Source organism: Euprymna scolopes, chromosome 14 (assembly GCF_053919585.1).
Source record: "Euprymna scolopes isolate OS-2025 chromosome 14, ASM5391958v1, whole genome shotgun sequence".
NCBI lineage: Eukaryota > Metazoa > Mollusca > Cephalopoda > Sepiida > Sepiolidae > Euprymna > Euprymna scolopes.
This window is the reverse complement of record NC_136495.1, coordinates 96,026,692-96,045,007: the sequence shown is the minus strand read 5'-3', so window position 1 is coordinate 96,045,007 and position 18,316 is coordinate 96,026,692. Positions and strand designations below refer to the sequence as shown.

At 31.6% G+C, this 18,316-nt stretch overlaps 1 protein-coding gene across 1 annotated transcript in view; it reads left to right on the top strand.

Annotated features, from left to right (window-relative positions):
* The window catches only part of LOC145293176 (Rieske domain-containing protein-like), a 32,397-nt gene extending 14,794 nt beyond the window's left edge, over nucleotides 1-17,603 (top strand). Inside the window, exons 2-3 of the mRNA XM_080139645.1 lie at nucleotides 16,239-16,409; nucleotides 17,238-17,603. Coding sequence (XP_079995771.1) covers nucleotides 16,239-16,409; nucleotides 17,238-17,473 — 407 coding nt within the window. The 3' untranslated portion in view covers nucleotides 17,474-17,603. The remainder of the gene's footprint in view (nucleotides 1-16,238; nucleotides 16,410-17,237) is intronic.
* The last annotated feature ends 713 nt before the right edge of the window (nucleotides 17,604-18,316 follow it).

Here is an 18,316-nt window from a genome sequence, read left to right as displayed (position 1 = left end):
TCTGCCTTGACGTAGCCTACTGCAGTATTGCAAGAGCTATCGAAGTCAAGCTTGATTTGTCCAGGGGTGTTTCTGAGGCACTCAGGACTATCTTCTGCTTAGTTAGAAGAGTTTTCTAATGCTGAGATGTTTGTTTCAGTGCTGAACATGAGAAGATTAGATTTCTCCTTGATAGGAGTCTTCCATAAGTATTAGATCTCCAGCTACCTAGGTGTTTCTGACACCTATACTCAACTTTGTTTGTTTGGCTACATGTATATGGCTATGCAAACGTTTAAAGCTGTAATTGCCTTGAATAATTTGTGCAGAATTTGGGTTGCAGTTTTATTTCATTCCACCAAGTTGAAGAACTTATTAAAGTATAGGGTTGACTGGATTCGTCCCTCTTGTAGCACCGGTGTTGATCTCACTGGACTCTTATGGTTATGAGGGAGCTGAGATATTTTGGTGTTCGCCAGAGATAATATAGAGATGAGAAGGTTAGATGGTAAATTATGTGAACTCCTCAAGCCTTTATACTCTTTTATATGTATGTAGTTAATTATCTGGTGGAATATTCTCTGTTCAAACTTCTGTTGCAACCTTGCATGTGATCATTAGTTTAACTTTATGAATCTGGTTAGGTACTCCTCAGTTCAAACCTAAAACATGAAGGTTTTCATGTGAATTTGTATAAAATAAGCCTATTTGAATTTTTCTGCTCTTTTGTTCCGATATGTGTTTCCTGGAGTTCTTCTGACTATACATTGTGTAGTTTATGTATATATAAAGAAAGAATTTTGTATTGTAAATTTTACAGGTGTCATCCAACTGTACGTTGACTGCCATTTCCTGTTGGGGGAGAATGTTGGAATTTTTTTTTGTACAAATAATAGTGCATCCCTCCCCCCCTGTTTACATTTATTATTTTTTATCTGGTTCTTATATATGACTTTTTGTATTTCATATCTTTTTTTGATTCTTAGTTTTGTACATTTTGGGTTTGTACGAAACTCCCTTTAATTTGGAGAAAAGAGAAATGCTAGCTCCGTGATGACATCACGAGCTCAGCGCATATTTCGCTCTCTTTTGAAATCCGGCGGACATGGAGATTGGACATTTGGTTCATTGCCCGGCGCTGAAGATGGAGTTTTGACGAGCATCCTTCAAAGAAGAAAACCCTGGCAAGAATACCCGGATATGTGACGAGACATACTTCTGAAGACTATCTACGTGACTACGGTTTTGCACGTATTTTAGGAGTGAAATTATTTTTAAAAAAATATCTTATCTTACGTGACAAGGAATTTTGGAACCTTCTACAAAGAAGAAAATCTCGGGCAAGCGACACGGCCTTGCTTCTGAAGTTCATCTGTGTGTCTACGGTTTGCACGCAAATATGGAGGGAGAGAAAATTCTAAAAGAACTTTGAACGAAACAAAAAAAGGGGGAAAACGGCATGTACCTGACTGGCTTTCAATTTGTGAGTATGCTCCTAAAATTAATTTCATATGCGAGTGTGATTAGGAGATACTATTTTGAATATTATTATTGTATTCGTTAATGGATACACACATCTTCTTTATAAGAACCAGTGTTATTTTTTTCATTGTATGTTACCTTGGCGTTTCATAAGTTTAATGCCCGCAAAAGGAAAAATTTTCAACTTATTATTGTAAATAAAATCTCTTCTTCGTTTCAAAGCAAGACCTTTATATTTTATTCTTTACCCCCCCCCCTTTTTATTCTATGCTGTCATTCTTTTTTTTTTTTTTTTTCAGGTTAGTTACTTTAGCGTTGAATTTATCTGGAAGCAAGATAAAATTCCGACATCTTTGACCCGGTAAGTTTGGGAAAAGGAGTTAAAAAAAAAAAATTATGCAAAATACTATTAAAAACCCACTGAATATATGTCAGCCTATGTCACGGTAACATATATTGAGCGAGTTTTTAACTGTATTTTGTCTAGTTTTTTGTTTTTTATTAATAACCCCTTTTCCCAAACTTACCGGGTCAAAGAGAGTTGGCCGCCATTTTCAATTTTCCAATACATAGGAAAACACTGTTTTTCGAGCTGACTAAACATGTTACATTGAATAAAAACACTAAAAACATATCCAGTTAGGTAGAAAAGTAACTTATCTTGCCTTTGATAACATTTATTTGTTATATATTTGTTTTTTGACAACTTTTTCGAATCTATGTTTACAGTAATACAAACCCACTGCACAAGTACCAAAAAGCTGGGGTTTTTTTTTTCTAATTTATTTATTTACATTTTTTTCACCATACTTTTATTCTTAACCAAAAAGACATTTGGTACTAGTGCAGTTTCGTCAACGTGAGAAATACGAACTTAAAAAAAAAAAAGTTTTTTTTTCTTTAAATTGTTAGGTGAAAGTGAAAAATTATTCGTACACTCTGGGTAGCAAAACTGCACAAGTACCAAAAAGTTGTTATTTTTTTTTTTTCTAATTTATTATTAGGTGGAAGAATGGTTCGTATGTTTTGGTGACAATTCCTTTATTCATTCACCTATGTAAAATCAAGACAAATAGACATATGCCCCAAACTTCTGGTCACGTGTCAGAGGGAGCATTAATTACTTTCAGTGACGTGCGCGTAGGTTGTCCGCCATGTTTTCAGCGATTTTGGTAAAGTGGCAGGATTCTCAACCTCCGCCCCTTTTTTTTTAATCCCTTTTTCATTTTGCCCTTTGTTAATCACTTTTTCGTTTAAAAGCGCCCCTCCTCGTTCGCGAAATAGGCATGATGGTTGGGGCACAATCGATCTCATTAAAATTTGATTTTTCTCTGTAAAACAAAACCTACATGATCAAATTTTTATGAGAACGTAATTTCATAATGGGTACGTACAATATATATATATATATAATATATATATATATATATATATATATATAGCGGACATTGTCGAGACTGTCCCCCCCCCCCTCTAAATTCCGTAATTTTCACTTTTTTTTTTTTTTTTTTTTTTTACTTTTTTTTTCCTGTTATAATATCATCGATTACAGACTTAAGTTTCAGATTATTAAAAAAAAGTCAAAAATAAAATTTCACGTGGGGGTTTAGTTTTCAATTATAATATTGTACTAAATTGAACACGAAATGGTGACCACGATGAAAAAAATATGGCAACTCTCTCTGATGTGACCGGAAGATAGAGGTTAGAACGAAGGGGTTAAAAAAAAAACCCTCCCTTCCCCTCTAATTTATGTATTTACCCCCACCGCAATCTCTCATCTATGTATGTGTCTATCTATTCTTCGTGGTCACAAATTTCGTGTTCAATTTATTAGAACGTTATAATTGAAAACTGAACCCCTATGTGAAAAGTTATGAAATTGTTTTTTTTTTCTTTTCAATTTTTGTTGTAATCTGAAACTTAAGTCCGTAATCGATGATATTAACAGGAAAAAAGTTAAAAAGAAATGAAAATGTGGAATTTAGAGGAGGGGGGCACTCTCGACATCGTCCGCCCTATATTTTTTTTTAAGTTTCAAGTTTTGAGCGATTATCGAGACTTCGAAGAGTCTCATTTCCGCCATCTTTGGTCGTTCGTTGTTCTGACTTCGCAACTCGGCACTTGTGCTTCAAACTGAATAAACGCTTTAAAATAAGTTAAAACACAAAAACGTATCCAGGTAGGTAGAAGAGTAATTTATCTTGTCTTTGATAACATTTATGTGTTTCTTTACCACTTGTTCTTGGTGACTGTAGTTAACTTATTAACGACACGGACTGATGATCCGGGTGTTCCAAGTTTGAATCCAGTTCGTTCCACAAGTCACTTTCACTTAGGATGTTGGTTATCTTCTTGTGGCCACTCCTGTAATGTACCCGATGTCTTTCTAGAAAGGATTCTGACTAGAAAAATGTTGGGGAAACCAATGTCAACAATGGAATTTTCAGATTGGATATGAAGATGGTTACTTTTTTATTTTTTTTTTATTTTAGGTTGTTGTCTATAGTAAAACATGCTCTACTTTATTTTACTAATTTCGACACGTCACTGTGTAGTGGTGTTTACTACAAAAACCACAATAATTCAATAATTTTACTTTTTAAAAATTCTCAACACAAAACTGTCAAACAGCTCTTCGCAGGATTTAAAAGCAAGAAAACCCAGCTCACCGAAGGTGGAGTGGGGGTATTTTGAATTATGACAAAAATTTATCTTATTTTAATCTAAAAGGATTTCTTTGGACAGCAATTTTATGCCAACCACTAGGTGTCAGAATTTTGGAATTTTTGACACTCCTAACAAAAAACAGCAAATAAAATATGAAAAAAACTCATAATTTCTCTTTTTAAAGTAGGTTGTTTATTTTGTTTATGGAATAGACTTCCAAAATAAACTATTAAAGTCGTTTAAAAAATAATAGAAATATCTTTTTTTTTTTTTTTTTTTTTTTTTTTTTTTTTTTTTTTTTTAAAGTGTTTACAAAGTGCCTGCGCATCTGCAAACATATCAATTGAATTTTACAAGTTTATTTTTTTTTTTTTCAATTTTTTCACTTTAAAAATTTATCAAAATTTTTCTATTGGTTCAACTTTTACAATATTTTCTATTTCAATGTGAAATTTTATGCTCTTTCTAATAAACCGAATATAATCTAGACAAGGTTTTTAATTCCCTCCTCCCATTTTGATATGTCTATTAAAATGAAAATAATTAATTTTCTCACCTCAAATTTATATATCACAAATTGAAGATAAAAGATCAATAAATAAAATAAGCTAATTTAAAACAAAAAAAATAGTTATTTGCAAATTTGCCTGTCCAAGTCCAAAGTTTAAAACCATTTTTTAAAAAATCACGTTGATTTTTTTTTTTTTTTTTTTTTTTTTTTTTTTAAATGAAACCTTATAATCTTCTTATATTGCACAGAAAGTTTTGTTTTATTACGAAAATTAATGCTATTTCATTCAATGTTTTTTTTTTTTTTTTTTTTTTTTTTTATATATATTAAAAAAAAAATTTCACTCCATAAATCAAAAACTCGTGTATTTCTTTGAGAAAAAAAAAAATTCTTCGACTGGTATTTTTTTTTTTTTATAAGGCAAAAGCTTATAAGTAAAATGTCACTAGTTTTCAGCTATGGAGGCATAAATTTCTTCACACGCAAGGTTAGACAGCTAACACAAACGTGTGGTTTTTACGTCCTGCTGTTCATCCGCAGTTCAAAACAAAATGAATCACTGGCTCGACGTTTGGCTAATCGCCAACAGATGCTTACCTAATGACGGGGTTTTCAAATATTTGTTTGAAAAAATTCTTTTATTTAAAAAAAATACATGGAATTTAAAATATAAATATGGATAAATTCTTAACAATGAAGACTGGAACTACCCATTATTTAATAGTATTTTTTTATAGGTAAGTGATCTTTTTGGCATTTATATATACATATATTTATCGAAGCAAGTCAAAATATGTTGATTTTCTTTAAATCTTTTTTAAAGAAAACCGATTTAAAAAAACAAATATTGCATAATTTGATATTAAACCTGTTATTTTTTAAAATTTGGTCTTTGCTCCTTTTAATTGAAAAAAAAAATTAGGGTTTGAATTACATTTTTCAAGTAGTTATAAGCTTCGAAAGATAGTAAGTTGAATTATTAAAGTTCTTATCATGTCATTTTTTATTGGCCGCTTCTGATACACCTAGCCAACCACCACTCAATTAACCAATTTATGGCAATTGTTTGATAAAACCGACCTTGTCTCTAACTCCTTTATTGATTTACATATTTGCCGATTTGACAATATATATTTTTTTTTTATCGGATTTCAGTGAAACAGATGCTACACTTTAAACCTTAATTCTATTGTGAAAAGTAATAAATAAACCAAAAAGAAAAAATAGGTTCTTATTTATTTAGAATTTAACCTACTCTGAAAAAAAAAATCTTTATGATGTATGCATCCGTAATCGAACAAGGAAATGTCATATTCCAAAAATCATGTAACCTAATCAAGTAGTTTTATATTTATAAATTATTTTTTAAACGATTTAAATCAATTAATGTGAAATCTGTAGCATTTTAAAAGGCTGATCTTGCAAGTTTTTTGCGTTTTTTTTTTGCATGGACCCCCCCCTTTTTTTTTTTTTTTTCCAAAATGCCAACAGTCGCTTCTTGCTTACTCATAAAATTTGATTTCTTAGTTAAATTTAAAATTTACATGATGTTTTTTTTTTTTTTTTTTTTTTTTGGAATATGGCATCTTCGTTCCATGATGTTCCATTATAAAGATTTTTCTGTATTTTTTATTAAGTTGAATTCTAAATGAGAACTAAAAGATCTTGTAAAATGGGCAATTATTTAGAGCAGATGTAAAATTAAACACTGGTTTTCGTTTTTAAAGTATTCAAAACAAAAAAATAAATCGCTCTGATCTTTCTTTCGCTGCTGTATTTGTTTGATTTGAAAAGGTCACCCAAAACTCGATTTGATACATAAGTTCAGTGACCTTTTAGTTTTAAGATTTACATAATCAGAAAAAGTATATATCCAATCTTCAGCTTCTCTATTTATATAATACTAGCGGGGGTACCCGGTGTTGCCCGGGTGTTTAGAGGTGTGTGTTGGGGGTGTGGATAAATCAAAACAAAAAAAGCAAAGTAATAACCCTGTTTAAATATTATAAAAAAAACAAACGAACGATGTTAAAACAAAAAACTAAAAAAAGAAAAAGCCAACGTGATGGGGGGGAAAAAAAAAACCCCAAAAAACAAACGATGTTAAAACTTCTTTTGAAAAATAAAAACAAAAAAAACAGCAAACGTGAAAAATAGGTGTGTGTGTGTGTGTGTGTGTGTGTATTGGTGGGGTAGATGGAAACTAAAAGTAATAACCCTGTTTAAATATTTAAAAAAAAACGAACAAAAAAAAAAAGTTTTCAGATGAAGGTAGGCTCAAACCCAAAGCCTTGAGGTTAATAGTGTGATGGCATAACACGACACTGCGAAGGCAGTAATTTTGAGTCAAAAATAAGTCTTTATAAACCCAGGTGGTTTTCTAGGTCAAATCTCACGCTATAGCAGCAGCAGCTGCAGGAAAAGCAGTAGAGAGAAAACGAATTCACAGCGCGAATTTTGTAAGATAAAAGTCGTTGAAATAAAAGACTTTTACGACGTCGTTTCGTAAGTGTTACATATTATGATCTCGACAGCATATAAAAACACACACACACACTAACACACATTTTCGTTTTTATATATATAGACTAGCGGGGGTGCCCGGCGTTGCCAGGTGCGTGTGTGCTCTTAAATCAAAAAGAAACACAAGGGGGGTGGGAGATAAAAAAAAGTTTTGTTAGGTAGGTAGGATCGAACCGGAAGCCCTGGGGCGAAGTTGGAAAATAAAATGTGAAAAAAACATGACACGTTAACCGCTGGGCCAGCCAGAATGAATTACTGAAAGACGTTTGAATTTATTTAAGTAGGAAGAGAATTGACAGGTGTCCACAATGACTTAATGAGGTCAATAGAAGTCGCAGTTAATATTTTTTGCGGGACAGTTTTTAATGAGGTCATAATCCGGTTTGTTTGTTTTTACCCAACTTTAGGGAAAACCAGCTCCCCCTGTCTATTAGGGAAGTGTCCAGATAAAAGCAATTGTCTGATATGACGGATAAAAGCTGACATTGACCAAACGTTTACATCGCTTTCTGGAGACCACCCGGCCGTGGGCCAGGGAACTGCCGATTCAAATTCAGTTTCGCTTTTTTATACTGAAAAGCGAAAGAAATACTAAAAATCTGGAAAAAATAGCGTGTAAAAGTCGGCCAAATTAAATACACACGCGACCCCCGTTCGTAACTCGTAAATATTATCATTTAGACAGCATATTAAAAGTTTTAAGGAGTGAGCTGACCAAGAAGCCTGGCAAAAACAGCCTTTTGCGGACATACAAAAAAAAGCGAACATACATACACGTACACATTTTCGCTTTTATATTTATAGATTAATATAATCACTAAGGCTATGACATCAGCATATTCTTTTCATTGTTGTGACTCTCAAGTATATATCCAACACGTTTAATCAACTGAGAACCACATCACTCTATATAAAAGCATATAAGATATCAACGGATACACACTCGAGAGTCAAAACAATGAAAAGAATATGCTGTTGTCCTAGCCCTAACAATCATATTTGCTGATCTGAAAAGGTCACTGCAACAGCATGTTGACATGCTGTCAACGTGTGATTTTGACAACATTCATCAATTTATCAACACTTCAGTGACCTTTTTGTTTGGAATTCTAAATTTTGATCCAAAAAATAATACTATATTAATAAAATGGCAACTTTTTAATTCATACAAAAGATTTTTTAATTTCTAACACTACATTTTAGACACCAATGATAATTTCCATCTTGTAATTGCTGTAAAGGATTAAAATTCATTGATTTTCTGATTGCATTATTTTTTCTAACAAAGAATTTCAGTATTATATAGGTGTAATAGCTTTATATTTGTAACTAGCAGCTGAATCAAACACAAAATCGAGTACACTCAACATCGTCTTACCATCAACGCTTACCTTGTGAACTTGGAGTATGGGAAATTCCCATATGTACAAAACAAAATCCCTGAAAAAACACAAATACCCTAACTAAGGGTAAGGATAAAGAGTAAACGTTGGAAAAAATGGTGGTTAAAATTATTACGAACTTGCCAGGATTTGAACCTGGAATCTTCAGATCCATAGTCAGACCTGTTATCCATTGCACCACAAGTCCTGTCTGTATACCGAAAGATGTTACCGCGACTGTATGCAGATGGTGCTAAATTCCGTTGACATGGGCAGGTAACTTTTTCGCCAATTGCATGAAACAGGCCAAAAACCCTTATTTCGGGCTTTTGTGTGACTGTTGTTCATTATGAACCATGTATAGATGAGGACAATCTAGGGACTCAAGGGACTCGCGCCTTTCAGGGGAAAAAAAGAATTTTTCAATTTGATGCATCCGTTCGAAAGTTTTATTGGTATATATACACACACATAAATAAACATTTAGAATTTTATTAATAGTATAGATTTCTTTTCTTTATCTTGTTTTGTTTTAGGGTTCAATTATGAATTTAATATTTCTGACTTCAAATATTTGTTTTTCAACAAAAAATTTTCATGCATATAATTATTTTATTTAATGAAAGTTATTTGAAAGTAATTATATTTAACAGGATCATGTTATCTATTAAATAAAGGATAGTTGTCTGTGTATGTTAATCTAAAAGTAAAAAAAAAACAAACTACAAAACAAAGACCCACAAAGTTTGTGAATTCTTAACCAACATTGCTCTGGATGAATAATATCTAAAATTTAAAAAAAAATTATTCATCTCAGGGGAGGGGGGGGTTAATTAGAATAGGTTTCATTAGTTGGTTGGTTTTTCAGTATTATTATGTACTAATTTGGAAAGAAAATTACGAATCATGACTCGAGAAATCTGTTATATAACGAATAGTTGTTGTATATGCATATGTTTGTCCAGAGAATGAAATGAGTAGGCATAGAAAGAATGGGCACAAGAGAGAAAAATAGTGAAAGGGATAGAGAGATAAAAGGTTTAATAGAAATAGATAACATTTTGACCTGGGCAACACTGGGTAGCCTTGCTAGTATATATTTAAAAGATATATAACTTGTAGACTAAATCCATGCAAATTACATTGGTGAAAAATAAAGATCTCCAAACATGATTTGAACCTACATCCACAAAAGGCCTCATTTTAAGAACCAGAATACACTATTTAACTAAGCAAGCGTCAGAGTGAAGATTGTAAGCTGTATGCATCCATTGACTATAAATGTATATTGACGGATATATGCACCCTCCTGTCAAATATTTTTATAAGTTGTATTAAATATAATGTATCTACTTTCAAAAAAATTTCATTAAATAAAATGTGGGATTTTCATAAATATTTCAAGATCATCTGGGTTGGGTTATTGTATTTGACATGAATATGCACATTATCATAAAAATGAGATCGATGCTGATTCCATTTGGCATCTCCCTTCAAAATGATCACTTTGCATTTTTTAGTTTATAAAATATTTTGCCAAGCCGTTCTGCCAAGCCCTCACTTCCACAAGAATGTTTTTGACATTTCATGAATTGATGGTTGAGTTCAGTAAAGCTTACATAGTTTATCTGCATGCTAAGTTTGGTTGAGATCCTTTCAGCAGTTTCTGGGTCTGTAGCAGATACATAGATGTAAACTGAAAGGCTCTCCATTTTATTTGCAAAGATTAACATTTTTATTTTGTGTGTGTGTGTGTGTGTGTGTGTGTGTGTGTGTGTGTGTGTATATATCTTTTTTTTATTTTTTAATCAGTTGCTGCATCAATTAAAAAAATGTTTGAGTTTTTATTTCATTTGTATTTTGGAGTGAATGATGATGACTACAAGATGAGTTGATGGACATTATGAATTGTTGAGAACTTCTTAACTAAATAGATTTATCAAATTGCGATTTAAAGTTACTTTAACAACACTTTCAAAACGAAAGTGATTAACACTTCAACATATTGATCATTATGTGAGGAAACAATTATTTTACCAATTAGGTGTTGTGATGAAATGAAAAAATAAACCAAAAACAATGAAATGAAATAACGAAAAAATAATGTAATCTTCCAGAAAAGCAAACAAAGCAATGTTAATGCTATTTTTTAGTTAAGAATAAAAGTAGTGTGAAAAAATGTAAATAAATTAAAACACAAAAAACTTATCTAGTTAGGTAAAAAAAAAAAAAGTTACTTAGCTTGCCTTTGGTAACATTTTTTGTTTATTTGTTTCACCCATTTTTTGAAAAGAAAAAACGAAAAAAGTTTTAGATTTTTCATTTCATTTTTTTTTTTTTTTTTTTGTAACTACCATGCAGAGAAAGAATGATAAAATTCAATTTTTATGTTTATTAAAATCTTATGTGAAACTCCAGTTTAGCTGAAACAAAAAAAAAAATTTCTTATTTCATTTAATTATTAATATATTTATAACAAGTACAGAGTAGTTAGAAATTAAAACACGTTTATTATTAGTAGTTTTCAGCAGTCGGGTTGTTGTTTTTCTTGCTAGGCTGTATAGTCGACTCACTAATTTTGTTTCACTAAAATTTGTGTCCCATTCCATTTTTTTTTGCATTTGTTTGCAATCACCATCTTGCATACGACTTTAATCAAGATTCCCTATTCCTTGTATTTTCTATTATAGTTTTTTTTTTTTTTTAACTTTGAAAAGTATTTAATTATTATTTTAATTATTTTTTGGGGTTTGTTTTACAGAGATTCAAAAAAGTGGTAAAAAGATCAAATATACAACAAATAAATGTTACCATTGTCTATAAAAGTCACTTTGCAACCTACCTGAATCATTTACTGGTGTTTTAAAGTAGTTTTAAACGCTCTTTATTTCATCTCAAATATCAACTTTTTACCAGTTGTTAGAATTCAAGATGGCAACAATGCCCCCCCCCTTCTTTGTGAGGAAGGTGCGAGGAGCCTCATTTTCAGATTTGTTTTAATAGCAAGTCTAAAATTAAACCCTTGATTGTAGTTCCATGAAAATAAATATTTTTGGGCTTTTTTTGAATTTTGATGGTTATCAAAGCTGCAGTCATCAATTTAGTTTTTTAAATGCAGGTGAAACCATTATGGTGGAAAAGTACTGTCAACAAATGGATGAAATCCAGCAGAAACTTCAACAACACCTAGCTAGAAAAGGCCCAATTCTCCTCCATGCACTGCATGTTACTAAACTGACCTTACAGAAGTTGAATGAATTGTGTTACGAAACCCTGCCTCATCTGCCTCTCACCACTTTTTCAAATATTTTGATAACTTTCTGCATAAGAAATGCTTCAAAAACCTAAGCGATATCAAAAAGGCTTCGGCGATTTTATCGCCACCAGAACGCAAGATTTTTACATTGGTGGTATAAATACACTTGTTTTGCATTGGAAAAAATATGTTGATTCTAATGGTGCTTATTTCGATCAATAAATTTTTGTTGCATCCGAGATATGTTCATCTGAATTTAAAAGTTAAAAACTGCAAGAACATTCTTGTCAACTTGATAGTTTCACAAGAGAAAAGTCGCTCAATCAAGTCTTATATCATCAGCATCATGGCTCATCTTACTGCTACAATCTTTCCATCTGACCATAGTTTCGTTCCAAAATGTTCATGTCTCACAAAATTTACTTGTGAGTATAATGGACGATGGAGATACTGCTGACATTGTGTTTTTGGACTTTGTCAAGGCCTGTCTGTCACCGTTTAAAAACTTAACACCTATTGTTTTTATAAATAGATTATAAAATGGATAGGATCCTTTCTTAGTGATTGCACATACTACATTTAGATTAATGGCAATTCGTCATCTATGATGGATGCTTGCAATGGTGGTCCTCAAGCATGCATATTTTCCTTCTACTTTATATCAACAACATGCCAGAAGTGATCGGTAGAAATGTGCTCCTCTTTGTAGATGATATCAAAAGCTTGTAGTGCTATTATTATATTGTGCTGAGGACATTACTTAATTATTATCAACTCATAAAAGCATTTTGCTCATTTCATAAAATATTTATAGTTTTCTTTAATGGTTCTTATGTTGAAAAGGGACTTCTACAATATGTGAAACGGATGTTGCTTTTGCTGCCTCTGTAACATTATTTTGCTTTTATTAAAATGTGGTTTTGTAGCGTACCTATCTGACAGCATCATGTCACGTGTCAATTAGTGCTTTACACTGTTTAGCCCATCTCTAATGTTGAACTCATTATCCCTTTCCCAAAACAACCTGCAGCTGTGTTTGTGACAGAGTTTTGAACTCCACATAATTTTCGAAACTAAACAATGGGACCGTTACTCAAATCTATCTCTAATGTATTAGCTAAAATAGTCAGTCTGTCTACATAAGGCTTTATTATATAACAGTAGAAATGAAATTGATAATCAAGTCTAGTCTTCAATGTGTCTGGAAATGGTCCATTGAATGGGACTCAGACTTTAATATAATTGATAAATGCTGCCATAGTTCGGTGGGGTATCTTTCTTTGGCTCTTAATTTTGATGATGATACTGCCTGCTCAAGGAGGTAAATGAGACAAAAGATTTTAGCCTTATGGTCAACTCGTCTATTAAACATTGTATTTAAGCTGCAAAGTGAGGAGCACTATTTCTCATTCCATATTCTTTTTGCAAACTCACTTCTGAAATTCTGATTGTAGATCAGTACCATTTTTTTATTTTTTAGGTTTTTAGGACCAACTTCAGACATTTCAGTTGGGCATAATTTGCATGCATATTCCCGATTCCATTGTTTAGGTGACTGTTGTAGATAGGGCTTATTGGGCCCACTCAGTGTGTGCAGTTGTAGCAATAACAACAATTCTGGATGCGCAAGAACAAACATTCTGATTTTTGCCCATATTTGTATTCTTTCTCAATTGGATAATTTGTTACTGAGATGATTTTTTTGTTGTGTTGGTATTTCAAAGATAATCCGATTACTTTAATTTTAAGAATGTTTTGTTAAAATGATAAGTCACAGTTGGTGAACAAAATATTGAAGTAGTTATAGCAACGAATATTTAATTAAAAAAAATTGTTCAGCTTGAATAATTTCTTTTTAGAATGTTGCTATTGCTTTAACGATGCAAGCAACTTTGATATGAAAAGAAATCACGTGTCCATGAACGTTGTTATGTCATGTATGCTAAAACGTGATGGCATGTACTGAACATTTGTAAAATGTTAGATATTTCATAATTCTTTTCTGCTGAATTTAAATTCAAATGTATAAAGACGTTAATAATAATATTAAATACATGTCCAGTAAAATTAGTAAATTGTTAAGATAAGTCACATTATTTATTATTATAAAGCTCTCTGAATGGGTGTTGAGTTCTTTGTGTATGCAAAGGTTTGCTGTTTTGATTCAGTTCTGTTTCAATTTTGAGGTTTCATTTTCATATAAATATACTAGAAAAATATGACCTGTTTGATAACCCATTGAGTTCAGATTAGATTGTTTAAATTAGGAACTAGTGAATTTTGCAAAGTCAGTTAAATAGTAAAAAATAGACAAAATCTCAAATTAATTACTTTCTGTTCACTTTATTCCTCACCTCTCTCTGCTAAAAGTTAAATCATATTACTATTTATGATCTTGTTTATAATGAACTATTACAATATTTTTTTATTCATTTCTTTTATTTCAGCTGAGAGAAAGTCATAGAAGCGAGAGTGATAAACAAAAAATAAAAGCAAGGGAGAAGAAACAAGAGAGAAAGAGTAAAAGACATAAACTTAGTAAAATAAGGCTCATTTGATGCAAATTAAAGCTAATTATAAAAACTCAATTTCCAAACTAAGGAAGGTTTTAGCATATATTTTGTGTGATTAGAATATATGAGAGAAAAAGCGGTACTTGTGCATTTAACGAACCAGACGTAACTCAGCATTTGCTTGGCTTTGCCTGGCGCATGACGTTAACAGCTCGGGTTCTAACGAAACATGGTCATCAGCCAATCAAAACGCTGCGTGCTTAGTTTCAACTCGACGCACGTGCTCAGCAGGCAAGAATTTCGATATGGGCGTTTGAGATGGCGTTGACTAGGAATCTCCAGTGTGAATGTGGGTTGCGATCACGCCACACAATTGTGGACTGGAAGAATTTCCTGCAAGATATATGTTGGGATTACTTTCTCAGGAATCCCCAGCAGATAGGAGGCCCAGGCCATACAGTCAAAATCAACAAATCTGTCTTCAACCGCCGGAAACACGTCGGCAGACATCTAACACCGGTCTGGATCTTCGATGGATACGCCGACCCCGCCGGAAAGGAGGGTTATTTGGTTAACATACCAAATAGGAATGCCGAAACCCTCCTTCCACTAATAAGAAAATACATTCTGCCAGGGGCCATGGTCATATCAGACTGTTGGAAGGCTTACAGCAAAGTGGGAGGAGAGGAGGGGTATCACTATTTAACGATGAACCACAGCCTTAATTTCGTAGATCCCGTCGTAACACAGGCAACAACAAATCATGTGGACGTGGAAGGAAGCAAAGCAGCGCAATAAACGAGAATGCAGAACCAACCGGGAGCTTTTGGACACATATCTTTTAGAATTTATGTGGAGACAAAAGTTTGGTAGGCAGCCGTTTGACTCCATATTAACTCACATTGTCAAAAGCTACCTGGTTGGTAAGGAGCTTCGTATCACATTCATTATCTCATCTCCGTCCACTTTGTCACCTGATGCCCTCCAAAAGTCTGAGGAAAATACATCCTCCTCAGAAAATATGTTCCTGGCAAAAAAAAAAAAGAAAAAAAAAATCTTGCAGGGATTCTGATTTAAATAAAAAAAAAAAACATTTTTTTTTCTTTTATTCCTAGCAAAAAAAAAAAAAGAAGTTTTGCTGCTTTCCTTTTTCTTACGATTTTTTTTTTTTTTTTTTTTACGTAAATAGTTTTAAAAAAAAAGTTTCATAAGAAAAACAATTACTATTATTTGTTCAAGGAAAAAAAGTATCCTATAAATATCATTTTTGTTGGTTATTTTACGTGAATAGTTGAAAAAAAAAAGTTTCATTAAAAAAAATAATTACTATTTGTTTACAAAAAATGTTTTATATGCATTTATTTTCAAACAAAACAATTTCAAACAATAATACTACTAATAAAAAAAAAATGAACGGTAGGTTTTTGCTTTTTATTTATTTTTGGATGTTTCTACATTTACAATTTCATTTTACGGTTATTTTGTTGTAGCGTTTTTATTTTATCAACAATGCTTGGTTTTATCCGGCTGTTGACGTCATGTGTTGGACAAAGCCGAGCAAATGCTGAGTTACGTCTGGTTCGTTAAATGCACAAGTACCAAGTAAGTAAATAGGAACTAATGTTAATTCTGTTGCTTATGATGATGATGATGATAGGGTTAATGAAAATGAATAATTTTGATTTCTACATTTGCCTATCTATAAAGGGGGAGGGTGAAGTCTGATATCTAAAAGACTGATTAATCGAACAAGATCAGATGCTAATTTAGAGAGGGTACTTTTCTAATTGCCTACAAAATCCAAGATGGCTACAAGGTTACATGTGGAGTTCCGATAAATGATCATAAAGGAGTTTAATAAAATCCTGCATTTTGAAAATAAAATACATTATTTTATTTATTTATTTTTTTTTTTTTAACAGAACTTTGTGATTGGCGAAATCCTGAATGCAAATGTAAACTGAAACTTGGAGTGATCAGGAACTTTTCCATTCGGCCAAAAGGAGAATTGGTGAACTGTAATGAAAAATCTGTTGCTCTCTTTCGACACGGTGAACAGATTTATGCTATCGATGAGAAATGCCCTCATGCAGGTAATCTTGTATTAAACTTTTTTATATATTAATGCTAATATTAACCAGATTAACTTGCATGCAATAATATGAATATGCTGAAAACTTACTGATAGAACCCCTCTCAATAAGCTGATATCCTAGCTTGTTTTCAATTCAGTAGATAAAACCCTACGCTGGAATAGATTGAGTTGGTTTGGCCACATCCAATGTGTGGCAGTTGACAAGTGGCCAAGAAGAATCATTAACTTTGATGTCCTTGAAGCCTATCCATGAGGTCAACCTAGGAAGAAGTGGAGTGATAACATCAAGCAGGACCTGAAATATTGGCAATGGATCAAATCAAATGGAGAGAAGCCATTTGATTAAGTCGATCTAATCCCCAAATTCGGAACAAGCAACAATAAATGTGCAGTAGTAGTAGTACTATCGATTCATCTATTTGATTGTCATATGATGTAATTAAATTCTACATATAATCTAAAATATTTTTATTTTGTATGAATGATTGCCAAATTCCGGTTGAAATTTTATGGATTTTTAAGCATGCTGAATTGCATTATGGGATTAATTTTATAAAAAATCCCTGGAATTTTTCTTTTTATAGATCAAATTAAAGTTTGTTTGGATATGTACCTGTTGTTGTTAGAAATGTGCACTTAGTTGAGCTTATTACAATTTGAATGTGTACTATTCCTTTCAACTGTTAGCATAATTATGGTATTGAAAATACATTCAATACAATTCTTTTTAAATAGCTTGTTTTTATTTACCAATCTTGCTTAGTATTTTTCTAGCTTTTAATTATATATAATTTTTTGATGCAAATAAATATTTTTTCTTTACCAGGTGGTCCGTTACATTTGGGAGATATTGAAGAAATGCCCAGTGGAGAATTATGTGTACGATGTCCATGGCACAGTTGGCGTTTTAATCTCCACGATGGTACTGTTTATTGGCCAATATCGCGAAAAGACAAAAAGACAATTGTTTATCCTACAAGAGTTGATTCAAATGGTATCATATATGTTGGATTTGACAGAATTGATGAAAAATATTTTCGACCAGAGTTATATGATTTCTAGAGAAACTTTTGTTTACTATTTATGAAAAATTAAAAAAAAAAATGACATTTGAAAAAAAAGGCCAGTTACAATGACTGATAATGAATTTTTATTATATTTATATTTTAACAGAGGGGAGACAGAAATTGAATAATTGGTTTAATTATATTTTAATATTTGGTATTTGTGCAGTTTAGTGATGCTTTAAGTGATTTCAGGTGAAAATATTATTACATACTTATGTGTCGTGTTGAAATTAGTACAAATTCCAAAAATATGATACAGTAGAAAATGTACTGGATGTATTTTTAACAAAAAATCATCCTCGATTATGTTCTGACATTTTGTGTTTAAAAAATGGTAGAATTACAATTATTTAGTCAAAATGATTGGTTGCAGAGGGATCTTGAGAACTATCTAACATTAAAACATGATAAAATTCTATAAATCAATAAACTCAAATTTTGTTTTTAGTTGCGATTATTTTTTTTACAAGATCATTTTTCATAATTTTTGGAATTTATGCTAATTTTGATAGGATACGTAAATATGTAATGTTTTCACCTGAAATACATTGATTGAAAACATCACTAATCTGTACAAGCACCTAATATTTTAACCCAACATTTACCCTTTCCTCTTCTCTCCTTTGTTTTGTTTGTCTTTCTGTGATATGTAAAAAAAATTTTCAGATAATAGAATATATTAGAAAATATTAAGTAGGATATGTGATTTTTTTTTTTTTTTTTTTTTTTTTTTTCAAGGGTTATTTAAATTTTAATATCTTTATTGATTTTTTTTTTTTTTTTTTTACTGTTTTAAATTTAAAGTAGTTGTTTAGATTACAAGTGCCCAAAATGAGTG